General features: G+C 38.4%; 1 protein-coding gene across 1 annotated transcript in view; it reads right to left on the bottom strand.

Moving 5' to 3' along the window:
• DNAH8 (dynein axonemal heavy chain 8) overlaps positions 1-25,793 on the bottom strand; it is a 173,005-nt gene that overhangs the window by 99,477 nt on the left and 47,735 nt on the right. The window contains exons 27-43 of the mRNA XM_064158308.1: positions 23,058-23,248; positions 20,773-20,899; positions 17,106-17,341; positions 16,501-16,605; positions 14,605-14,718; positions 13,957-14,019; positions 12,760-12,860; positions 11,342-11,479; positions 9,404-9,644; positions 6,191-6,390; positions 5,687-5,840; positions 5,426-5,589; positions 5,176-5,278; positions 4,159-4,263; positions 3,564-3,725; positions 1,643-1,867; positions 423-595 (exon numbers count right to left, since the gene is read on the bottom strand). Of these exons, the coding sequence (XP_064014378.1) occupies positions 423-595; positions 1,643-1,867; positions 3,564-3,725; positions 4,159-4,263; positions 5,176-5,278; positions 5,426-5,589; positions 5,687-5,840; positions 6,191-6,390; positions 9,404-9,644; positions 11,342-11,479; positions 12,760-12,860; positions 13,957-14,019; positions 14,605-14,718; positions 16,501-16,605; positions 17,106-17,341; positions 20,773-20,899; positions 23,058-23,248 (2,602 nt within the window). The remainder of the gene's footprint in view (positions 1-422; positions 596-1,642; positions 1,868-3,563; positions 3,726-4,158; positions 4,264-5,175; positions 5,279-5,425; positions 5,590-5,686; positions 5,841-6,190; positions 6,391-9,403; positions 9,645-11,341; positions 11,480-12,759; positions 12,861-13,956; positions 14,020-14,604; positions 14,719-16,500; positions 16,606-17,105; positions 17,342-20,772; positions 20,900-23,057; positions 23,249-25,793) is intronic.

The following is a 25,793-nucleotide window of genomic DNA, read 5'->3' as shown; positions in this document are numbered from 1 at the left end:
CAAATCAAAGCTGCTTCCAAGTACTTATAAGACAGCAGATACTAACTCATTGTCGTAGGCTTTCCAAAGACATTGGTAGCAAAAAAAAAAACAATCATAAATCTTTATTAGAATATTTTCTTACAGAATTTGAAATATTTAATATAATGCTTTTACTGTTAAACTATACAAGACTTAGCTTAAAGCAATTCCCTTCTATTACTATTTTTTTCTTTTAAGAGAGAGCAGTGATATATCAGGAATTGCTAAGTATACAAATTAATGAGCTTTTCTAAATGAGCATGACTAAGCTACTGCAGAAGATTTTCATGCATGACTCAGCCCACACAGGACTTAATTCAGAATGTACCTCTTTGAAGGTACACATTAAATAAACTCTCCTTACATTAAGAACATTAATTATGTATAGTTATTGTTCTAACCTGTCTGTAAGAGGTGTTATAACAAGACGATCGGTGCAACCCAGAAATTCATTTTGATAAATGAAATCAACATCCGTAATGGACACCAAGACTTTATCAAAATCCTCTTTAAAGTAGAATCTAGACTGCTTTAACCATTCAAAATCAGTTGGTGATTTGATGTTCATTTTTACCTTAAAAGAAAGTAAATAAATGTCTGTGTTATAACTAAGCATCCGCATTTATTGTCTTTGATATCTGCCATAAGATACTTCTTTGTGTGGCGATGAGTGATTTCTCAGGTGAAAATTTCTATATAAGTAAACTGAAATATATGTAAGCATCACATATGTTCAGATGTAAGCTAAACTGGTAGCATAACATATCCCAGTTGTTTATTCTGATCTGTGTTAAACCTTTGGTAGTGCAGCTCAGACTCCAAGTGCAATTAGCAATCACACTGCACAACACACCAAACACATCGGAACAAAGAGCACAATAAAGGAAGGACTTGTCTGAGATGTGGAAGGCAAATTGTACAGAATCTATTGAGCTTCTGTCAATGGTACTAAAAATATATGAGAGATGCAGTGTTGAGGGATGGCATTTCTAAAAGAATAAAGAAAAGCAAACAATTCAGCACAGTCTAAAAAAGTTCAAGGATAGGATATTGATACTGCCTGTTGATTTTGTTTGCTTTGTATGTATCCTCCTTAAAAACCAGAAATAGAACCTTATTATTCTGGTCTCTTAAAGATTAAGAGATACAGAAACTAAGGATATGCTGATATTATTGTTGCAGCTCTTAATGAATGAAGCTAAAATGAAGGTTAGCACCAGTCACAGAGGTTCTGTTGCAAGCCATGAGAAAGTTGACTATAATGATAAAGCTACACCACTTTCATCAGACTTAATTTTTTAGTCACACAAGAAACAGTAACCCAATGTCTTTTCAAATAAATGACACAGTATAAGGCAGTTTTCCTGTCAAACCAATTCTGTGGGAAAGTGAAAAATTGAAATATTCTAAGCAAAGTCTAAAAACATGGAGCAAATATTAAGATTATAGAGTGGATGGATTTTTTTCCTAGTCTCAGGTACTATTTTTACTACAGTGAGATTATGGACACCTCTGTTTTACAAACACACGTGTACATATATAACTGTAGCTACCACATATAAGAAAAATTACTATGGTAGAAAATATCTGTAATTGTCTCAAATACTAATCTATACTTTACCAAATCATCAAAAATATCACGCTGGTGCACATGGATGGTAATAAGTGTTTCAAATTTCACTCTGTCAAGCTTTGAAAGATTGTGTGTGGTCTGGCTAATCAACATATTTAGAATATCCAGAAATCTCCTGTTGGTTACTTGCATGATTTTTTTATCCTCTCTAGCATTCTGCAGAGCTTCTTCTGAATCATGTGTCCACAACATTTGAATTCCCAGCAAGCCAACCTACAAATATAACATGAAATAAAAACACAAAAGAATCACTTGTTTACCACTAGCCTTATTAAAGAAGGCTTAAGTGTGTCACAGGAATAAGAAATTATGGTGGAGTCCCAAATTATCACCACATCCAACATGATGCTATCTCACCAGGATACTGTGCTCGAGTTAATGGACTCTGCTGTGGTACTAGAAGATACTGAAATACACATTTTAAAGTTTATGAACATTTGTCATATACTATGAAATGCACTCATTAAGGAGAGTCTTGGTTTCACTTGCCAGCCCTTAGTCTACTGCAGGATGGCAAACACAAATGGGTCTTAAGCTGTGGAGAGAAATGCTTCTGAAAATTTCCCATTGCCAATTAATAGCTAAATAAAGACTTCTGTTTTTTAAATGCTGTCCATTTTTAGTGAACACAGGATAGACTCTTATCTTTTTCACATGCTGTTGTGACTGGACTGTAGCCTAGAGCACACTGAACTACAAGTTGTTTCCCAATAAATACAGAGGGTTATAAGATGTTGTGTGTACACTACAGTCTTAGACTCATTTTGACAAGCCACACTCGTGACAAAATAGGATAGACAAAAACTGCATCAATAGTTTTCCCCCCCACATTTTCACACTGACAAAGCACCAACTCATTCACTTTCTACTTTTCTATCTCCCTATATCTGTAGGGAGATGGAAAAGTTACAGAGATTGTGTGGCAGGAAATATCTCATCATTTTAGGAACAAGTTCTTTACCATGAGGGTGGTGGAACACTGGAACAGGTTGCCCAAAAAAGTGGTTGAGGTCCTAACCCTGAAGATACTCAAAGTTCCAACACCTTCCAGCACCTCAACATCTCTCTTGAATTGAGGAGCCCAGAACTGGACACAGTACTCAAGGTGTGGCCTGACCAGTGCTGAGCACAGGGGAAGAATAACCTCCCTCGTCCTACTGGCCACACTGTTCCTGATGCAGGCCATGATGCCATTGGCTCTCTTGGCCACCTGGGCACACTGCTGGCTCATCTTCAGCCTATCTATCAGTACTCCCAGGTCCCTTTCCTCCTGGCTGCTTTCCAGCCACTCAGTCCCCAGCCTGTAGTGCTGCTTGGGGTTGTTGTGGCCAAAGTGTAGAACCCTGCACTTGGCCTTGTTAAATGTCATCCCATTGGCCTCTGCCCACCTATCCAGCCTGTCCAGGTCCCTCTGCAGGGCTCTCCTACCTTCCAACAGCTCCACACCTGCTCCTAGCTTGGTGTCATCTGCAAAAATCCTCCAAAATAGGCTTCTACTAGGACTACATTATCATAGTGACAAACATATTAACTACAAAGTAAATCTTGTAAATGATGTTATAAATAATTATAATCTTCACTCTTTTAATCTTAAATTATGATAAATAACTTTGCACATGAAGTTTTACTTGCATCTGAAAGTTCTACATCCATCACAGAAAATATAAGCTCTACTTCATATTCTCCAGGAGAAGAAAACAACAATTATAAAATAAATTACAAGAAAAATATTATGTTTTATACAGGGTACCAAAACTGTTCCCTGTCATTAAGGATCACCTTCTCCTGGTTAGATCCTTTTTCTTGTCTTCTCTATGAAAATGCTTTGTATAGACAATTCCACACACTATTTACATCCCACCTTTTCCCAGACACAACCCAGACTATACACACAATGCTGTAATCTTACCTGTGCTGGGAAACGATTAAGAAAATCTAGCAACTGATATCCTGGTTCACTAATTTGGTAATACGCTGCCCTGATTATGCCGTGCAATGAAATCTGCTGTACCCGCAATAAATCCTGCAACCAAAGTTCAACTGGTCCTTTTGCAAGCACTGGAGTGTCCAACTGAAAAATTAACAGAAAGTACAAAAAAGAACACTGTTAACAAACTTCTAGTCAAGTACATTAGTTACTGAAGAGTTACTTAATTTCTGTTACTTAATTCCTGACAGATATCATTTCAATAAACATACCCTGGAGCTGTTCAAGGCAAGGTTGGACGTGGCACTTGGTGCCATGGTCTGGCCTTGAGCTCTGTGGTAAAGGGTTGGACTTGATGATCTGTGAGGTCTCTTCCAACCCTGATAATACTGTGATACTGTCATACTGTGATACTAGAAATTTATCTAAGCAAGACATTTTGGGGGTTAGTGTAATGAAACTATAATGTGTTCACTTATGATTAACAGTAATTTGATATAATATATACATAGTTCTTAAAAAATAGAATGTTGTCTCAATTAATGACATTTCTGGAAAAACAAATGTAGAGATTTACCAGAATTTTTTCTCCTTCTCTTGATATAACTGCCAGTATGCGGTCATAATCCTTTGAGTGAAATTCTACTTCATTTATATTGTCAGATATGGAAGGCAGATGTGGCTGTAAAGGTATTTCAGAAGTCACTCGGTGTAAATACATAACATTAACAAACAGAAAGTCATCTCAAATAAGGTAATCCTGCAAAGGTTCTTCTGAACCTGCAGATGAATTTTGGGTCATCTGTATGTAAAAATCACAGAAATTATTTCTATAAGTTCTATAAGATTTTATTTCCATTTGCTGGCTTTTTTTTCTACAATTTCCAGAGGTGACCTGGCAGAGCAGACACCAATTACATTATCTCACTCAGCCTTCACTAACAATCCAGACTAGATGGAAGAGCTTTGCAATGTACAAGCCAGGAAACTTTTACAGAGACCCTTCTGCTAGTTTAGTTGTGAACCACCAGCAAATCACTCAATACAACTGGCTGTCTACAACTACGTGACGGGACATTGTAGCCAGGTGGGGGGTGGCCTCTTCTCCCAGGCAACCACCAATGGAACAAGGGGACAGAGTCTCAAGTTGTGCTGGAGTAGGTATAGGCTGGATGTTAGGAGGAAGTTCTTCACAGAGAGAGTGATTGGCATTGGAATGGGCTGCCCAGGGAGGTGGTGGAGGCACCGTCCCTGAAGATCTTCAAGAAAAGACTGGATGAGGCACTTAGTGCCATGGTCTAGTTGACTGGATAGGGCTGGGTGCTAGGTTGGACTGGATGATCTTGGAGGTCTCTTCCAACCTGGTTGATTCTATGATTCAATAGGATCATATTCCAGTGTTATGAATTCTGAAGGTTTCTTTAAATTAGAAATTTCCTTTTCATATTTTATTAAAGACCAAAGAGCAAGAAATTAATATTTTTAAAGTGAAGTTTATATAAGAAAATGGTTATATTTTCAAGTAATAAAAGCTTTTCCATATTCTAATTATTATTTAAATTATAAGTAGGAAAAAAAATCAGTAGTATTGTACCTGAATTGTATGAGAATCACTTGCTTGTCCAAGAATTTCAAGAAGAACAGGATCGGAAACAAAAAAGAATCTAGGAAACAGTAATCTTTTCTTCTCTAAGTATCTTTAAAATTGAAGAAGAATTTTATTAGAATATTTCAGTGCTTTGAATTTTTTCTACATTAGAGTGAAACTAAGATGGAGATACTATTAATATTTGATACAAACTATTCACATAAAAACAATGCATTACAAATCAAACAATGCATACCCTGTAAGTGATTTCTGGCATATGTCCAACTGTTCGTGTAAATGAGGGAGAAGTTCCTCCATTGTCTCATCTCCAACACAGCAGTTAATGACATTTGGGTTTTCATGAGCTCGTTGCATTATTCTTATCCATGATTTGTCAATATTGTGAAAACGTTTTGCTTCCTATAAATAACAAACCCATCAATACTTCCACAGCATTATCTGTTGGAAATTATTAGACTGCTTTTAATACACCACAGGCAAGCACTGTAAAGTTTACCTGGGGTAACTCTTTTGCAATATCTCCCCCTACAAAAACAGCCTCAAGATAAATCCAGAGGTTCTGCACAACCAGCCATTCTTCAATTATATCTGTAGAGCTGCTTAGTTTAGAAATCCAGTTCTGAATTTCCTTTTTAAATGATGCATTGTATCTAAAAGAAGATGTGAAACAAAAAATAGTTAGTTGTAAATAAAGCTATCACAAAAGAAATACAATGGTTAAAAAACCCATGGCAAACAACACTTGTTTCAAGTGCAAGAAGAATCTCATGGGAGGTTTGTACCAGCTTGATTATGTTCAAGTATATTGAAACAATATCTTGCTAATAAAATGGGGGGCAAAAAATCACTTGTGGAAGTTTTTAACTAGATATTGCAATATTCTTTTTCATTAACAAAATACATATTCTGTTCAAATTTACTAACGATTTAGTTCAATAATATTACAGTTGCTATCTCAGTGAGTTTCTGAAAATACCATACACAATCAATTTTTAAGTACCTATTGGTCAGTAAAGAGCCAAGAATCATTAAACTGTCCTCCATCAACATTATAATTTCTGTTGATTCACTTCCCTTTAACAGCAACTCTCCTCTCCCTTTGAACTGTGAAAAGCTCAGAATTTGATTTTCCCAAGTGTCAGCTATTTGAGATAGTTTGGCTTCTATATCCTTTTCTTTGGTAGCAGATATGCATATATCCTGTAAAATAAGAACCTTGATTTTAGAATTTCCATTCCTCAGAAATAAATAATAAATGCACTCACTACTACCATCTTATTCAATCCAAGCATACTTAGCCTCTCACCAGAACTATTCCCACCAAAACTCTCCTTCTCTCTGCCAGCTTGCTATGGATTCATGCACGTCCATTGAAAAAGTTGCCTCCCACTTACACTAGTGTGGAGCTGGCCTCTCTTCCAGGCTGTGTGGGAGAGGGAGAGACGCCAGGCTTGCACCATTGTGATGCATAATGGTCAATCTGTTTCTTGAAGCTAGGTGTGATACCTGTATAGTGGAGTTTGGTAGAGGGGCATGTACTTTTCATAGGCTTTTATAGGCAGAAATGGGCTGTCCACATGCACAGAGGCAGACCTGACCAACTACCCCCATCAATCCCCCTTTGCAGCAACTCAGCCACAACATTGCTTGCTCCCAGGGCTGACCAGCCTGCTCTGCTCGCACAGCTCCAGATAGCAGCTTCTCTGCAGTCTCCCAAGGCCACTTTTCTGCAGCTGTGCCTCCTTATCAGAATTACCTAAGTCTGTTCCATTATTCTGCCTGTTCTTTTCACTTCAGTTCTGCTCAATCCCAACACACTAGCTCTATGCCTATGACATAAAAGTATGCCCATCTCCCATGCAGGCCTACTTCCTTACCTAAGGAAATGTGCCTGAACCCAAAGGATCACTATGATAAAGTGAACATGGAGGTATACCAGCCCTCTCATTTCCTACAAAATTAAAAACAAGCACCTTAGAGGAGTAGGGTTGTGCAGATGCATTTCTTGCTGCTAAGGGACATGATTTGATAAACATGAGCAACCCTTGCTGTGAAGCGTGTCCTTGAGCCCGACTCGAAGGCAGGAGCTAAGATGATGATGCAGCTGAAGAGGCCCCCACTTCCCAGGTGCAAGGACAGGATCTGCTGACCACAAGAGGGTGGTGCCACAGTTGTTTATGTCTGAGCCTTAGCCTATCTGTGCCTTCCACATATACTGTGTTAACCAATCTTAAGTAAGCTGAATACTCCTCTTCTAAATTTAGCATAAAAGTAGCTGTAATAGAGCAATAAAGTTGGTGAATGATCTAACCATATTGATGCATGTCATTACTCTGGACGCACTCTCACCGACAGAACTGAACCTACACAAAAGGAATCAAAACCTGCCATACTTCTCTTATATTGTTTCCTACTAGGGTCAGCTAACAAAGCTATCAGGCCCATACCCTAAAAATGATGGTTCAACCCCTTCCTCTACTAATGAATCCCCAAGCAAACTAATTACATCCATGAGCCTTGACCTAGGAACAACCATCACAATTTCAATCAACCATTGAGCAATAACCTGAACTGGATTAGAAATCAACACACTTGCTATTATCCCTGTAATCTCAAAATCCCACCACCCTCAGGCTACTGAAGCCACCATCAAGTGGCTTCCTATGTTTCCTAACATTACACATCTAGTAACAGACTATTTTAAAACAATATATGACATTTTATAAAACAGTACAGAAATATCTCACACAAATACAGACATCACACTACTAATTTTACACTCAAGTTAATTGTATGGATAACTGGAAAAGGCACACTTGAAAATGCACTGATACACCATCTCTGTGGTTTCACCTTTTGTTATTCTGTCTAACAGGACTTCTGGATCACCACTTCTACAAGGTTTAGGGTGATAATGTAGACTCATCACCAAATGAGATATCAATCTTACCCACATTTCAGCTTAAAGAAGTAGAGAGTCTAAGAATAATTTTGGTTGGAAAGGTCAAGTCCAACAAATGCATGGAGCACATAGATGCTGCAGCATGTCCAAGAAAGGCAATGAAACAGGTGAAGGGTCTAAAGCAGGGGTCCTCAAGCTTCTTAAGCAGGGGGCTGGTACACTGTCCCTCAGACACTGTCAGGGGCCAAACTATAGTTTGGTTCCAGTCCAGTAATGTTGGGGGCTGGACTATAGTTTGGTTCCAGCCCAGTCCCAGCGGGTGCTTGGTGGCTGCAGAGGCCAGGGAGCAGATTAAGTGGCTGGAAGTGGTTGCTTGGTTTCCCCCCCAGCCTCTGGTGGGGGAGGGGTCTGTAAATATTGGCGGGCCGGACTGAGGACCCTGGGGGGCCGTATCCAGCCCACGGGACATAGTTTGAGGTCCCCTGGTCTAGAGCATGAGTCTTCCCAAGAGCAGGGAACTGGGGTTGTTTGTTACAGAGAAAAGGAAGTTGACAGAAGACTTTATCGCTTACTACAACTACCGGAAAAGAGGTTGCAGTGAGGTGGATGTTGATCTCTTCTCACAAGTAACAAGTGATAGGACATGAAGATATGGCCCCAAGTTGCAGCAGAGAAGGTTTAGATCAGACATTAGGAAAAATTTCTTCACTAAAGAATTGTTAATCATTGGAACAGAGTGCCCAGGGAAGTGAATGTCTCATCTTGCAATGATTCCATGTTAATTTAATCAAGTATAAATGCAACAATAGCTTCTGTACATATATTTACAGTGACATTTCAAAACTCCACTGGGTTTTTTTCATGTAATGTGGGAGAATCTTTTGAAGCTCAGAAGTCATAAAGACCTAGAAAAGCATTCATATTAAGTATAAATAAGCATGGAGCTTTCCTCCTAACTTCTGATTAGTTTCCAAATCTCTACAGTAATCACAGTAAAAGAATGAGGTATGCATGATCAAGTTTTGTGCTTTTTAATTTGGTTGGCTTGTTTTTTCCCTATTTAAAAAAAGGGCCAAAAGATAGGGCTAGAAATAACCATCCAAAGATTCCAGCTGCTACCTACGTCATTTTTCATTTGAATAAGAACTTCTATACAAAATATGTTATTTAAAACTTGTGTGATGTGATTGAGAGCCAAGAACTTTAACAAAGTACAAAAGTATTTTTAATGTTATAATTTTATAAAGAATAGCATTATTTTTGTTGACAGTATAACACAAACAAGGAGACAAAAAATGCTATGTTGTATACCTCAATATCATCTTTATGTTGAAGAATTGGTGCTTCCATGATGTTTCGAAGGCAAAAGGAATCAGATTCTATATCAAATTGGTGTCCTGTTATTGCAGCAATACGATCCCAGTGTCTTGGCTTCATTGCTTTATCACTCATCATTTCCAACAAAGGACAAGACTCACTAAAATCATCAATTTTTTTCTTGAGATCTAAAAATGCTTGCCAGTGTTGGAGTCCTTTAGGCAGTCTACGGCACCTGCAGTAGAATTCAAGTGATACAGTAGTAAATGTTGCTTTCATCAAAACAGGAACTGTTTCAGCAATTTAAAAACATAGGAGACTATGAATTGGCTTGTAATAAGGTGAACATTTTCTATGTTTCAAGGTAAAAGGTAATGCAGAAACACAACAGCCCTCCCAGAAACCTGAGTCCCCAGGAGGGGCTCTCAGCCGCCCCTTCCACCTTTTCCCACCTCCCACCCCAGTCCCAAGAAAGAATGGAGGTTTGGTCAGGGGGTTAGGAAGCAAAGTGGATTAATCAGAGAAATGGCAGGAAAAAAATGCAGCTCTGAGCTCCTCAGCAGAAGAAGAAGTAGACTCCCTTATCTATGTTTGGATTCTTGTTCTTATAACTCTCAGCAAGCCTATGAGTGAATTAGATATCACTCTTGTTTTCCTTTCCTAGCCTGTAATCTAGTTCTCACCAAAACATTCTAGCTAGCTTCAAACTAGCACACATTTGCCATTTGTTAGTTATCAGGAAAGCTGGAGTTTACTCAATGATGCAGTGATTTAGTTGTAAACCTTGTTCTAGTATTTCATTTCATATTTCTTCCTAAAAGAACATAGTTACTTTTAATCTATTCAAAATACAACTATATTGTTATAAAATATTTCTGAATCAAAATTATTACCTCTAATCCTCTCACCAGCATCATAACAATTTTAAGCTGTCAGCATTACTGCAATATTTTTAACTGAGTACAGTGGAAGAATAACCTCCCTTGTCCAGTTCTGGGCCCCTCAATTCAAGAGAGATGTTGAGGCATTGGAATATGTCCAGAGTAGGGCAACAAAGCTGCTGAAGGGCCTGGAACACAAACCCTATCAGGAGAGGCTGAGGGAGCTGTGGTGGTTTTTTCCTAGAGAAGAGGAGGCTCAGGGGGGACCTCATTGCTGTCTACTACTACCTGAAGGGAGGCTGTAGCCAGGTGGGGGTTGGTCTCTTCTGCCAGGCAACCAGCAACAGAACAAGGGGACACAGTCTCAAGTTGTGCCAGGAGAGGTCTAGGCTGGATGTTAGGAGGAAGTTGTTGGCAGAGAGAGTGATTGGCATTGGAATGGGCTGCCCAGGGAGGTGGTGGAGTCACCATCCCTGCAGGTGCTGAAGCAAAGCCTGGCTGAGGCACTTAGTGCCATGGTCTGGTTGACTGGCTAAGGCTGGGTGCTAGGTTGGACTGGATGGTCTTGGAGGTCTCTTCCAACCTGGTTGATTCTATGATTCTAACTCCTTTACAAGTCCATGTTTTTTAAGGCACTCTGCACTGTTAATGTATTTTAAATGGCAGAAATTGCTTTTAAAAAAGGATAACATGATCTAAATACTCAGAAAAGCTATTCTTCTATTCAGAAGTTACAATCAGTGGGCCAACAGTCCTAGATGAAGAATTTACCTTTTACCAATATACTTTCAGTTCTCCTAACAATTTGGTTGGTTAAGCTAAAGAAATCAAGACTTCAGGCCACTGTATGTCTTTTGGTTATCTAAACTACAGCTAAAAGGCTGGTTACCTGAAAGTACAATGTTATTGCACTCTTCCTTGAGGCATCTTATTACTTTATGACACTCTTTACTCATGCAAATGTTGCATTTAACCATATTAAATAGCTTTACTGAAGCCATCTACATCATAACACAATTAACATCAGTTATAATTCATACCACACACGTACTTGTTTTGAAAATCCAGAAGTTCAGCATTAATTTTTTCAATATCTATATCTGTCCAAAGTATGTCATTATAGCCATCAATACTGTTTATTACATTATCATACAATCCATACAATTTCTGAAGCAAGCCCAATTCCTTCCTGAGGGGGGAAAAAAGAAAACCACACTGGGAATTTCAGTCGGTAACTTGGAAATCTCACAGCAGTTAAACACACAGTATATGTAATGCTACTGCAGTACCAGTAGATGTAATACTAAAGTTAGATTGATTAGATTATGTTTCTTAATGTAGAAAAATATACTTCACAAATAAAATTCACAAAAAAAGAGCAGATGGTGCTAGGGACCTAATATCCACACTAAACATATTTGGTGGAAGTTTTGTTTTAGTCTAGTTCTATAAACCTTTCATTTATCCAAAAGTAACCTATGTACCCTGACCTTGTTTCACAGTGCACAGTGGAGCATGGCAAGTGGGGATGATTAGTGAATTTATTTACAAAGCACTTTTTGAATCTGAACTAAAGGACTGCCCTAAAACCAGACAGGAACAGTGAGATCATCAGCTGGTATGAATCATCATCAAACTAATGCAGTGGCTGGTACAGAAAGTTTAAACTCTAATTCTTGTTTGTGCAGTCACTCAAAAAGCTTATGACTTTCATAAAAGCTATAGTTATATTTTTCATATATGATTATATACTGACCTTTACTTGCCTTTTCTTTGTTCACTTTTCGTACCATATTTTAATACATAATACAGTAATTGTGCATTTTATATATACATATGTATCAAGGACATAATATTCTTCTCCCCTATATAATATTTTGCATTAGTAAAATAATCTGGTATAGTTCTGTTACCATGATAACTAACAGAATTCTTTTGCACTGGCAAATTCATTAAACCTCTAAAATATTAACTGATTTTGTGGTTTTTTTAAGTGTAATTTTAGACAATGGAAGCATTCTATATTGTAACATTTCCCTGTCTGATGCACTGTGGATGGATTTCTTGCTAAGAGAGGACATGAATTGATGAACATAAGCAACCCATTCTGAGGGGTGTCCTTGAGTCCATCCCGGAGGCAGGAACTAAGACAGTGAAGCAAATCCCCATGTTCAGCCGCAGGAGGCTGACCCTACAAGTTGTTTATACAAGCTTAACCTATTTGTACCTCACACACAACCTTAAGCCTATCTGTACCTTCCACATGTACCATCGTAACTAAGCTAGCTATGCACACCTCTTCTAAGTTAGCACATAAGTCACTGTATCACTGCAATAAACTGGAGAACAGTGATCTAACCATATTGGTCTAATGATTTGTTACTCCTGGGGTGTGCTCTCTGGCAATGCACCTTAATCCTTTCTTATGTACTTTGGAAACACCTAAACCAACTGTATTACCACACTTACTTGACTTTATGCAGAACCTCATAGTCTGTGACAGGCAATCCAAACAACTGTTCACCAGATGAATATGTGATAAACTTTCTCCACAGTTCATCAAAGTTAGCCTGATAAAATTTGGATTCACACAGAAACAATGAAAATATTTTTATATATTTTAATTTTAAATGGTCTAATAATAAATGGTTTTCAAATTTTTATAATGCTTTTGGAAGCATACTTAAATGTCTGAATATATTTTTTCTCTAAAGTTTTGAATAGTTGTCATATAATGTATTACTCAAATCCATATATTGGATCAAAACAGTGAAAGTGTATAAAAGAAGCAATAATTTGAAGAAACATTTTACACTGAGTAAATGAAAATATTTGTATTAGATGGCAAAACACAGAGCCTGAAAAAAAAACCCAGACCACTCAAGAGTGCCAAAACACACAGTTACTTTCAAAGCATACCTGGTGTCTAAAAGGTATGATCACTATGGGGAAAATAACCCAAAACCCAAATACAGTAAACTCAACCAAAAGGCCTTTTCACTAAATTTGAATTTACTTTTTACAGTTTATTAGGTATTGTACAGACTCTGTACAGACTCAAATCTGTGAAAGTGCCTAAATAACTAGCAGAAGGTGCTTAAACCTCTTATTGCATCTAATATGTAATAGAAACAAAGTGATTTTGGTTGAGTTTACTGTACAATACCTAAGAAATTGACAAATGTTCTGCTGGAAAAATTTCAACATAATATCTTTTACAGAGAAAGGATTAAAAAGAAATTAAAAACTGGTTATAGAGTCATGAACTAAGGTTCATAACAAGCAAGTGTCAAGCTGAAAGACAATTATCTAAAGGAAAAAGTGATGTTTAAAAGATGGAAATATCGGCTCGAGATTAATCTGTAATCTTGCTTTTCTCCAGTCATTATCAAGTTGTAATACTTCACTCTTCTCTCTTCTACTGCTGTTATTATTTCAACTTGATAATTTCTGCTCACAAAATACAAAGAGTGAAGCAAGGTTACACATCAGTCAATCAATTCTTCCACATTAAAGAGAACATTGCCTGATAGAAACTGAAGCATACTTACCATACTGCAAACAATGCCCTCTAAGACACATGTGACAAAGATTGTAATCTTGTTTTGATAAGCAATAGCCTCTCTAACTTAAATTATTTGGAAATGTACCAGTTCATTTTCTTACCTGAAAGATCTGTAGCCTATTACTGGCTTCCTGAGGTGGAATACTTGGAACCATAGGTCCTTCCTTTCAAATAAGATGTTAACAAAAAAGTGAATATTAATTCTCAAACCAAGTGAAGGCTACTGTATATTTACAGATCATTTAAAGATGTATATTGTTTGGTAGTCAAAAGTCAATCAAGTACCTTGGTAATGCAATATTTACAATGGTAAATCTAAGAAAAATATAACTGCAATGAAATTTTAAATTCTTTAGCCTAAACTCAATAGGATTAGATTTTCATTTTTCATATTTCATTCTTTGGAAAATAAACTATGCAGTGAGTGGCCTGAGAATGTCTTTTTCTGTGTTGATATATAAGCAAAGATACCACAACTTGTGTACAATTTCCAAACTTATTTATAAATTAATTTGAAATTAAAATTCTGTGGCAAGTTGTACCACCACCAATTCTTTTCTTTCCTTACAAAGTTGTGTGTACTGCCATTTCTTCATACTGAAAAGTTTGATATACAACAATGACTGCTTAGCAACCAAGGCAAATATTTAGTAGGCGAGCAGAATAAAATTCAGGCACTTAACTGCTGCAGACCATAAGCACTGAAAAGCTAAGTCCAAGTCTTATATAGAACTATTAAATCTATTTACCGTTTCATATGATGTTTCGAAGTTGGATACATCCTCCTGAAAAACTACAATTGATTCTAGCAAATGATTTTTAAATTTAGGCTGAACTTGAACCAATTCATCTTGAACGCTGGTCTGACACAAAAAGAGATTAAAATCAAAGTTATTTCTTTAGAAACCTGAAAGAGTTAGCATCCTCCTTCTTATGGACGGCTCAAGCTTTTTGTTTAACAACTTTCTTATTCTTTGTTCAAAAACTCAGGAGAAAGAGCCAAGAATAGCCTAAAATATGAAATGTACTCTTGAGCTTTTGAGTCCATTCACAGAATCACAGAAATATCCAGGTTGGTAAAGACCCCTGGGATCACCAAGTCCAACCTACTCTGCAAGATTCACCTTAAACCACATCTCTAAGCACCACATCCAAAAGATCCTTAAACACATCCAGGGTTGGTTACTCAACGACCTCCCCAGGCTCATTCCAGTGCCTGACCACTCTCTGTGAAAAACTTTTTCCTAATATCTAACCTAAACCTCTCCAGTCTCAGCTTGAGGCCATTCCCTCTTGTTCTGTCTCCAATTACCTGTGAGAAGAGACCAGTAGCAATCTCTCCACGAGGTCCCTTCAGATAGTTTTAGACAGCAGAGGGCTCCCCTCAGACTCCTCTTTTTCAGACTAACCATCCCCAGCTGCCTCAGTCGCTCCTCATAAGATTTATTCTCCAGGCACTTCAGCAGCTTTATTGCCCTCCTCTTGACCCACTCCAGCACCTCCACATCTCTCTTGTACTGTAGTGCCCAAAACTGAACACAGTACTCCAGGTGTGGCCTCACCAAAGCTGAGTACAAGGAGACAATTACCTCCCTACTCCTGCTGGCCACAGCATTTTTAATACAAGCCAGAATGTCATCGGCCTTCTTGGCCACCTGGGCACACTGCTGGCTCATATTCAGCTGCCTGTCTATTACAACCCCCAGATCCCTTTCTGCCAGGCAGCTCTACAGCCACACTGCCCCAAGCATGTAGCATTTCCAGACTGGTCAGTCTGTGGAACTTAATTGCTCCATAAAGGTATCAGCATATTTCAATCTAACTATCTACACTGCAGGCAATATTCTATAACTTTCGAGGGATATAAGGCTGTCCTAAGCAATAAAGGTAAATGTGCAATCACCACTTAGGGGCAAGGGCATTGGCAGAGTATGCAATTTTTAAAACCAGGTATTATAAGGATAGTAATTTTCCTGATGAGACAAGAACAACACAAAAAATAGAAATGAAGGAGTGCAGAAAGACATAGTAAATGCTTTAATTTCTTGTAGGGGTTAAACACATATTTAAAAGCTACAATAATAATTAAATATTAAAGGGCTATAAAATTAAAATCAGTAAATGAACATACTAATAAAACACTGGTGTGCAGCTGAGGCCAAGAGTGAGATGACAGAGGGTGTTGCAGAAACATGATTAGCTTGCTGTGGGAATGTGGTCAAGGCCCCACAGATCAATGTGATCAAGGCGATGCCACATGGACTCCGGACGGTTCAATGCGAATTATGCCAGAGACATTTATTGACCATTTTGGCTCTCAATATACACCCTCAGGGCACAAGGCACACGCCTACACATTAGCATAATTAGGCAAGGACAACTCACTCCATCTGCATAAACCATGCCTTGTTTACCTCATTAATGAGGTGTCCATTATCTATGCTTTCTGAGATAAGTTAGCCAGCAGCTGATGGGAACCAAGGTCAGCATCTACCTGTTATTATCCTTCTTCACTTTGCATTCCCACAAGAAGGGAGTGACAATCAGCCCCACACTGTCATTGATACTTTAAAAAAAAAAAAAACCAAAAAAAAAAAACAAACCCAAGAAGACAAATGGAAATTAACAAAGTTTTATACACTTACAGCTTTGGTCTGTAATTTATTAAAGGAATATCTGAGTGAATCAACTCCTTCTGATTCTTCTTTTGTGACTTCAATTCCAAATTTATTTAAAATAGAATAGGCTTCCTAGAGGAAAAAAGAAATTCAGAATTATGTATTTTAACTGCATTTCCAAGAATATATTTAAGATTACTTTGCAATTTGTAATAAAGATTTCAAAGAAAATCTACTAATGTAATTTAGTCCTCAAAACTTCATTGCTGTCTACAACTACCTGAAGGGACATTGTAGCCAGGTGGGGGGTGGACTCTTCTCCCAGGCAACCAGCAATAGAACAAGGGGACACAGTCTCAAGTTGTGCCGGGGAAAGTATAGGCTGGATGTTAGGAGGAAGTTCTTCACAGAGAGAGTGATTGGCATTGGAATGGGCTGCCCAGGGAGGTGGTGGAGTCACCGTCCCTGGAGGTGTTCAAGAAAAGACTGGATGAGGCACTTAGTGCCATGGTCTGGTTGATTGGAGGTGGCAGGATGCTAGGTTGGACTCGATGATCTTGGAGGTCTCTTTGAACCTGACTGATTCTATGATTCTAATTTTAATAAGGATAAAAAGTTAAAAGTCATCTTACTTCAATAGGTCCCAGAGTCATATCCATTTCTACATCATTTTCACGTATGACAGCTAAAGCTTCCATTGCAAATCTGATGTCATCTAAATCCTGCAGAGGTCGAGACAATTTCTTCAAATATTCAGCTATGAATGACATCATGTCCATCATTTTATTTTTATATTCTTCATTTAAGTAACGACAGAGGAGCATCTTCCAGGTTCTGGCTTCAGTTGCTAAAGCTATTTTCAGAGGTTCTGATTTTGAAAAAGTTAAAAATATGAAAAAAAAAAATTCAATATGCATCTTTTATTTTTTTGTCACATCATACATTCTTTAAAAGCAATTAGGAAAAGCTGACAACTAACCTAGGTACTGCATTTTAGCCTTCATAACAATTACAACTACATTTAAATATGTTACTGCTGGTTTATTGCATATTGTGTAATATATTGGCAATCTTATCTAGCAGAACATATAAAGAAGATTATTAAGACTAAAAAATGCCTACTTACTAGGGTAGATTTTCAGGAAATACTTTGGAAATGTCCTAAGCAAATACATAAAGATCAGATATTTCAATGGTTCATACTTGTTGAGGAAATAGCATTTTGGGATTTCAGTACTGGAATTTGGAATGTTACACAATGAAAACTGCAAGATGTCATGTAGTATTGTATGCAGTTAACATATGAACACAAACCAGTGCTCAAAGAACTGGCACTCTCACTTCTTATCAGAATAGATTAGCATTTTCATAGGCAGCATTTTGTACTCCCATGAAAGAAAGCAAAATATATTAAGAGCATATCACCTTCGAGTTCACAAAACAAATTTTACAGCAGATGTAATGTGGGAATGAATGCAAAGTGAAGAAGGATAATAACAGGCAGATGCTGACCTTGGTTCCCACCAGCTGCTGGCTACCTTATCTCAGAAAAGATAGATAATAGACACCTCATTAATGAGGAAAACAAGGCATGGTTTATGCAGATAGAGTGGGTTGTCCTTGCCTAATTATGCTAATGTGTAGGGGTGTGCTCTATGCTCTGAGGCTCTATAACGAGAGCCAAAATGATCAATAAATGTCTCTGGCTTAATTCACATGGAATTGTCTGGGGTCCCTGTGGCATTGCCTTAGTTCACACCGATCTGTGGGGCCTTGACCACGTTCACACAGCAAGCTAGCAGGTTTTCTGCAACAATGTAATTTCTTCTTTCATACTGTGGCTATTAGCATTAAAAATCTTATTCCTGAAACCCAAGAATAATTCAAGATGAGTACTGTGCTCTGTGCAAAAGCTAGAATATCTAAATGAAAACAAACCAATTTCAAAACTAAAGTGAGTCCAAGAAAAACATCTGCTTCCTCAGATCACAAAAATATTTAATATCCTATTCTTAAACCTAGAGGACTCTCTAGGGCTCTCTCTGATGCAGTGGTCACAGATGAAAGAGTATTGTGACCATCAACAAAATCTGTATTTTTTTTAATACAGCATTGCTTATCACTGTTGGTCACAGAATAAGAGACAGCAAGAGTTTTCTGAGTGAATTAATTGTCTCCAAAGTGATTTCATTAGTACAAATTGTCTCCAGGAACTAGATGAGGATATGCAGTCAACAGCCTGACAATTTTCCTTATTCTCTGAGAGGAAGCTAAGGATGCCACCAAATCCTGAAATGAACTCCAGCCATCAAAGTGTGTGGCTTCAGCCTTCTCTGATGTATGATGAAGACAAGTTGCACAGAGATGATTTCTCAGTCTAATCAATCTAATCTCTGAGAAGATGGGAGTTGCTCTTTAGAAATGTACCACAGTGATATTTGGAAAGGGATGCATTTACTGCTTGTCCCTAGATAGCAACCATGCTAACATCTGCCACAGAAAGTAAAACCCAAAAGACTGGGGATGCTGGTCCAGAGAAGATGTGCTAGCTACATAATCCGTGCAGTGAGAGGGGTTAAGTGCCACTGGAATCCTTGCTTCTCTTATCGTAGCACAAACAGCTTAATTCTTCACCAAGTAGCTGCCTGCAGAGAATACATTTTCACAGTATCACCAAGGTTGGAAGAGACCTCATAGATCATCAAGTCCAAATAACACAACCAAAGAGAAAACAACGTGACCAATAATACAATCAGTGAGCCTGGTCAGGGCAATCGCAAGCACAAATACAGACTAGGTGATGAGTGGATTGAAAGGGGCCCTGCACAGAAGAACTTGGGCATGCTGATGAATGAAAAACTGAACTTGAGCCATCAACGTGTGCTCACAGCCTGGGCTGCATCTAAAGAAATGTGACCAGCAGGTGAAGGGATGCGATTCTTCCCCTCTATTACACTCCTGTGAAACCCTGCTTAGAGTACTGTATCCACCCCGGAGGTCCCCAATATAGGAAGGACATAGACCTGTTGGAGCACTTTCAGAGGAGTGCCACAAAAATGATCAGAGGACTAGAGCCCCTCCACTATGAGGACAGGCTGAGAGAGGCGGGATTGTTCAGCCCAGAGGTAGCTCTGGGGAGACCTTATAGGAGCTCTTCAGAACTTAAAGGGGGCTTACAGGAAAGGTGGGCAGGAACTCTTCATCAAGGAGTGTAGGAATTGAATGAGGAGCAATGGTTAAAAATTTAAAGAGGGTAGATTTATATTTTATATATGGAAATAAATCTTCGCTGTGAGGGTTTTGAGGCACTGGCACAGATTATTCATAAGTGGGGGAGGTCTAGGCTGGATGTTAGGAGGAAGTTCTTGACAGAGAGAGTGATTGGCATTGGAATGGGCTGCCCAGGGAGGTGGTGGAATCACCATCCCTGGAGGTGTTCAAGAAAAGACAGGATGAGGCACTTAGTGCCATGGTCTAGTTGACTGGCTAGGGCTGGGTGCTAGGTTGGACTGGATGATCTTGCAGGTCTCTTCAAACCTAGTTGATTCTATGATAGAAATTATGGATGTGCTCTCCCTGTCAGTGTTCAAGGTCAGGTTGGATGCTGCTCTGAGCAGCCTGGTCTAGCAGAAAGTGTTCCAAGCCATGGCAGGGGGATTGGAACTAGATCATATTTACCAACATCTACAACCCAAACCATTCTATGTGTACCAGGTTGGCAGGACCACAGAAGCCCAGCCATGGTGCTGTACAGAACTGAGGGAACACATTCTGTGTGAGAGAATACATTCCAACACCAGGTCTGGGTAACAGCTTTTCTACCTTTAAATACATTACAGTGGATGGGAAAACATGATATTCTGAGAGCTGTGGACACTGAACATGAGAATGAGCCATATCTCATGTGGAAACAGCAACAGTGAAAAAGCACCTAACAAAGCTATGTACTAGTCATGTCTCAATACCAAAGAAGGTGATTTATGTTTCCAGTGCTCTTATACTGGTTGACCTGGTCCCAGAGATGAGAGATGATCAAATCATTGTCAATACATACTTGGTAAATCTTTAGTAAGCCTCTATGATAACTTCAGAGCCATGACAGAATTCAATTTTGTCACTCCAAAGAGGAAAAAGCAAGGAGAATGGAGGGGTTTTCTTCAAGACAGATTTCTTAGAAGGCATATATTAGTTAGAGAGGACAGTAATTTCTGAAGAGCATTTACATCCAAGAATAAACCAAATACCATGACTTAATATTCATTACTATGTTGTACATACAAACATAAGAAAATATCATACCTGTATGCATTTCAAGTGGACCAAGAATAAAAATAGGTTTGAAATCTTCTATCTCTTTCTCAAACATAGCATACTGTAGAATTTCTTCCTTAATTTCAGTCAGAGATGGACAGCCAGCCAAAAATTGCTGCAGGTGGTTTAAAATGTCAAATGTCCTTTTTTTCATATTTTTGGTAAAATAAGTGACAACAGTCATTCAGAAATTACTTATAATAAAAGCCATTCTACCTGGTTTTAGCCTTCTATAGCCTTGCTAACACAGTAAGATACATGTGATGAGGCATTCAGGTTTATCAGTTTCTCTGTCACTAACTGTCAAGCTTGTTGTGAAATTCCAATCATATTTAACAGAGAAACATTATGCAAGACATGTTAAATGTCTTCCAGCATTGTGAAAACAGGTGACAGAGATTAAATGTTCACACTTACTAGAAGACTACCCCATTAGCCCACTTATGTGTGAAACAATTACAAGAAACATATTTTCTAAGTAGTTCCATAAGCAGAACTTAAGTGTACAAAACTTTTTGTGATTCTGAAAAGCTTCATTTGAGAAATGTTATACAATAACTGTATTCAATATGCCTACATTGCATGGGAAAGTAATAAAGGTCCAAATCTTCCCACTTCTCTTCGTTTGCATGAGAAAATCCAGACTGGCCCTGAAAGGGTTAGCATAGTGCTAAAAAGACCAGTAGAAACTAGGGCATATAAAACCCAACTGCACTATTATTGAGGCTTTCTCTGTAGTGTATCCTTTTCACAAGTAGCAACTAGATCAAGGTAGTAATTTTGTGAATTATTAGTTTGATCTAGTTGCTGCTCGTGATTAGACTTAAATGTTAATTGTACTAACAGTAAATTCTCACCTCTGAATAGAAAGTTAGTTTTGCTAGTCCATATAAACTGCAAAACTTCACTGTGACACTGAAAAACATCAATGGTCCTGTAGTAAGCCAGGTGATATAATATTCATAGATCTATGTGTATATAATGTAGTTTATTAAATAAATGACTGGTATATTGGTTTCAGCTGGCTGGTCCCACCAGAAGGGACAAGGGAGGTCCCCCTCACCCATCAGAGTGGTGCAATGACAGCCAAGAGCACCATGGTCAAGTCCTACTTGCTGCAACAGGAAAAAGCTGGCCACAGCCAAAATGGGTTATGTGATTTGGAGTGTACTCCATAGCTTGTAAAATTTCCTGTTCCTGGCTTTGGGTTTTTTTTCCCCATTTCTGGGCAGGAGTGTGCTTTGGTTCAGGGGTGTGTGTGTGTGTGTACAGTTTGCATTTTTGCCTGTTTCCCTGTTGCTATAAATGCAGGTATTTGTTCTCTTTGTGTTATCTGATTTCTCTGAAATAGTTAAATCCTTTTTATCTCATCTCCTCCTTTCAAGTCCTTCACGTTCTTGCTCACCAGGAGGAGAGGGAGAGGTGCTAGTTGTGAGTGGACTAAGAGGGTTCAGCTGAGTTAAAACCAAGGTAATAGAAAACTCGATGAAGCCAAAGTTAAATACAATAGATACAGAAGCCAATCTTCTTATACTGAATCCAGATTCAGTCGAAAATAAAACTCTGATGTATGAGGACAATGTGAAATATTCTGAAGCAGAAGCCCTATAGCCTTGTAATTCCTGGAAAATAATGTTTTCTTCCCATAGTAGACATGATTTTCTTTCAAGCACACTTGAGTCATCTTATGAATTCAAACAACTGAGAACAGATGATTCTTCTTGGAATATAGAATACTAAATCCTAAAATAGCTATAGGATACAGAATGCTAAATCCTAAAATAGCTATAGAACTGTGAACAGAAACATGTAATAAATTCAAAGTAAACCTTTTCCATAGAAAAAAGTGCACTATTATCAGCATTAACGTTGTGGGAATTTCTATGGGTTGTGATGTACATTGTTACACTGGGGTACTTTCTTGTGGCCCAAAATCTAGAGTTCCTCAAATGACAATGACAACAACAGAAACTCAAAACAAAATCCCAAAGCAACAAGAACTAGAAATGAAGTCATTAACAAATTTACCAGTTTATCAGTATCTAGAGTTGTAGAGAAGCTGGAAAAAACAGACATCAACACAAAAATTAGGTGCCATGCTATTACTTCTGCTTAGGACATACACTATTGTTACTATTCAGAGACAAAAAAATAATAGCCATAACTTTAGCCATTCTACATATTTTTCACTGATTTTTTTCCTCAATGTTTTCTGATCTCAAAAGGTAAGATGAATGAAGAACAGTCCTGTAGGTGATCATCATTAAACTCACCTGAATTTTGGCATCTCTGTCTTCTGTCCACAGCACATTATATTTCTGAAAGTTCTGCAGAAATTCAGTAGCTAATTCTCTCACGGAATTCACAGAAGAAGAGAGGAACAAAACTAATTTAGAAATATCTTCATGTTCTGCAACACCAGAGTAAAAATTTCTTTGCTTTCTCAGATGCACATCTTCAGCTCCTTCTGTGGAAAAGCATTATAAGTAAATCAATGAACCATTAGAAGTCTGGTTAGAATTCTCTTCTAAACATATGCATGCCATGTTAAACAATGGTGGCCTTTAGTAAGGCTGAATATTTTTCTCTAAATATCTTCAGACTGCTTCATATGAAAGTACCAAGTTCTAGTCCAGGCCAGGCTCTGTGCGGCTAGAACAAATTCAGTCTAGAGTATGTTTCTAAATAGGAAAAAATTGGTCTTCTTAATTCACATATCTCATTTTCTGCAATATATTTTGTCTGTAACTAGAGCATGTCAAGGCCTCGAATATCCTCCATCTTTTCATAAAATTAATATATTAAAAGTTTTTTGATTTTACAAAATGCTAAAAAAGTGTAAGTTTCTTAAACTCCAACATGTTTCAAGTAAATAACCTCTTGTTATTCTACTTAGTGTTTTCAGAAAGATGCTAAACTTAGCTAAGCCTCATATAAATGAATGTGGAGACAACTCGTTGTGTTTTGGAGCTGCACTGGTCTTATAAACTGCTAATTTCAATGTCTCTTTAGTCTTGCCTAAAGACATTAGAACTAAATAACTTTTAAAAAAAAGAAAAACAAAAAAGAGAAAGGACAATCTGGACATTTTCCTAAATCTCTTGCCCCTAAATATGTTTTGGAAGGTAGTTTAGCCACTGGTAGCTGCTGCTTCAGTTACACTGATGATGTCGAAACAGAAACCCTGTCTGCTTTAAGAACTACAAGTAAACTCACTAGAAATAAAAGAAATACTATGTATAATGATTCTCCTTCATCTTTGATGACCTGCTCAGACAATCAGGGTCAATATAGATGCTGATATCCCTGCAATCTAATACATTACTTCGGTCATAACAATGATTAATGCACTTTGAAGCAGGTTTAAGAAAACTAAGAAGAAAAATCCACTCTTCTCATCACACACATAGCTTAATGGAAGGGGATCTAGTGCAGCTCCAATTTATCTTCTTGTCTGAAGACCTTTACAGGGACCTCACCACTGGAAACAAAATCTCATATTGTTCTATACTTGCCAGTGTCCAAAAATTACCATATGCCTCCAGGTACCACTGCAGAGTAGTTCAAAACTAATGAAAATGGTTACTTGATGTATTTCAACACTGCAGAGGAAAAGGCTATGGCTGTCTGAGGAGGATAGTTTCCTGTTACCCTGCTTGAAGCCCATTTAAGTTGATAAAATCATACAAAGCACATCAGAAGAGTAAAGTCCCAGCTCTGAACTATCAAAAGTAATTTTTTTCAAAATATTAAAGACTATTTAAATTAATCACAATAAAGATACAACTGTGGCTCAATCAAGCAGCTGAGAACCTGATGACAAAAATATATTCAGGTTCTAGTGGACACTTGCAAAGCATACGGAAAGATGCTTAGAAATTATACTGAAGACAAAAGAATCTGGCTAGAATGAATATAAGTTTATCTGTAGATTGAATATTCACATGAACAAATACTTTTAAGTGCTTTATAATCCATTCTAGCAACATACCAGTAATTAAAATCTTTACTGAAATCTAATTATTAAATTAGCTCTTGTTTTATCTCAATATTCCAATGAGAGATAATCTACAATCATAGAATCAATCAGGTTGGAAGAGACCTCCAAGATCATCCAGTCCAACCTAGCACCCAGCCCTGGCCAGTCAACCAGACCATGGCACTAAGTGCCTCATCCAGGCTTTTCTTGAAGACCCCCAGGGACAGTGACTCCACCACCTCCCTGGGCAGCCCATTCCAATGCCAATCACTCTCTCTGGCAACAACTTCCTCCTAACATCCGGCCTAAACTTCTCCTGGCACAACTTGAGACTGTGTCCCCTTGTTCTGTTGCTGGTTGCCTGGCAGAAGAGAGCAACCCCCACCTGGCTACAATGTCCCTTCAGGTAGTTGTAGACAGCAGTGAGGTCACCCCTGAGCCTCCTCTTCTCTAGGAAAAAAAACCACCACAGATCCCTCAGCCTCTCCTCATAGGGTTTGTGTTCCAGGCCCCTCACCAGCTTTGTCACCCTTCTTGGACACCTTCCAGCACCTCAACATCTCTCTTGAATTGAGGAGCCCAGAACTGGACACAGAACTCAAGGTGTGGCCTGACCAATGTTGAGTACAGGGCAAGAATAACCTCCCTTGTCCTACTGGCCACACTGTTCCTGATACAGACCAAGACGCCATTGGCTCTCTTGGACACCTGGGCACACTGCTGCCTCATCTTCAGTCTACTATCTACCAGTACCCCCAGGTCCCTTTCTTCCTGGCTGCTCTCCAGCCACTCTGTCCCCAGCCTGTAGTGCTGCTTGGGGTTGTTGTGGCCAAAGTGCAGAACCCTGCACTTGGCCTTGTTCAATGTCCTCCCATTGGCCTCTGCCCACCCATCCAATCTGTCTAGGTCCCCTCTCCTACCCTCCAACAGCTCCACACCTTCTCCTAGCTTGATGTCATCTGCAAACTTACTGATGCTGGACTCGATCCCCTGGTCCAGATCATCAATAAAGATGTTGAACAGGCCTGGG

Source organism: Pogoniulus pusillus, chromosome 18 (genome assembly GCF_015220805.1).
Source record: "Pogoniulus pusillus isolate bPogPus1 chromosome 18, bPogPus1.pri, whole genome shotgun sequence".
In the NCBI taxonomy this organism is placed as follows: Eukaryota; Metazoa; Chordata; class Aves; order Piciformes; family Lybiidae; genus Pogoniulus; species Pogoniulus pusillus.
Note: the sequence above shows the minus strand (reverse complement) of the source record. Positions and strands in the feature narration are given on the sequence as shown.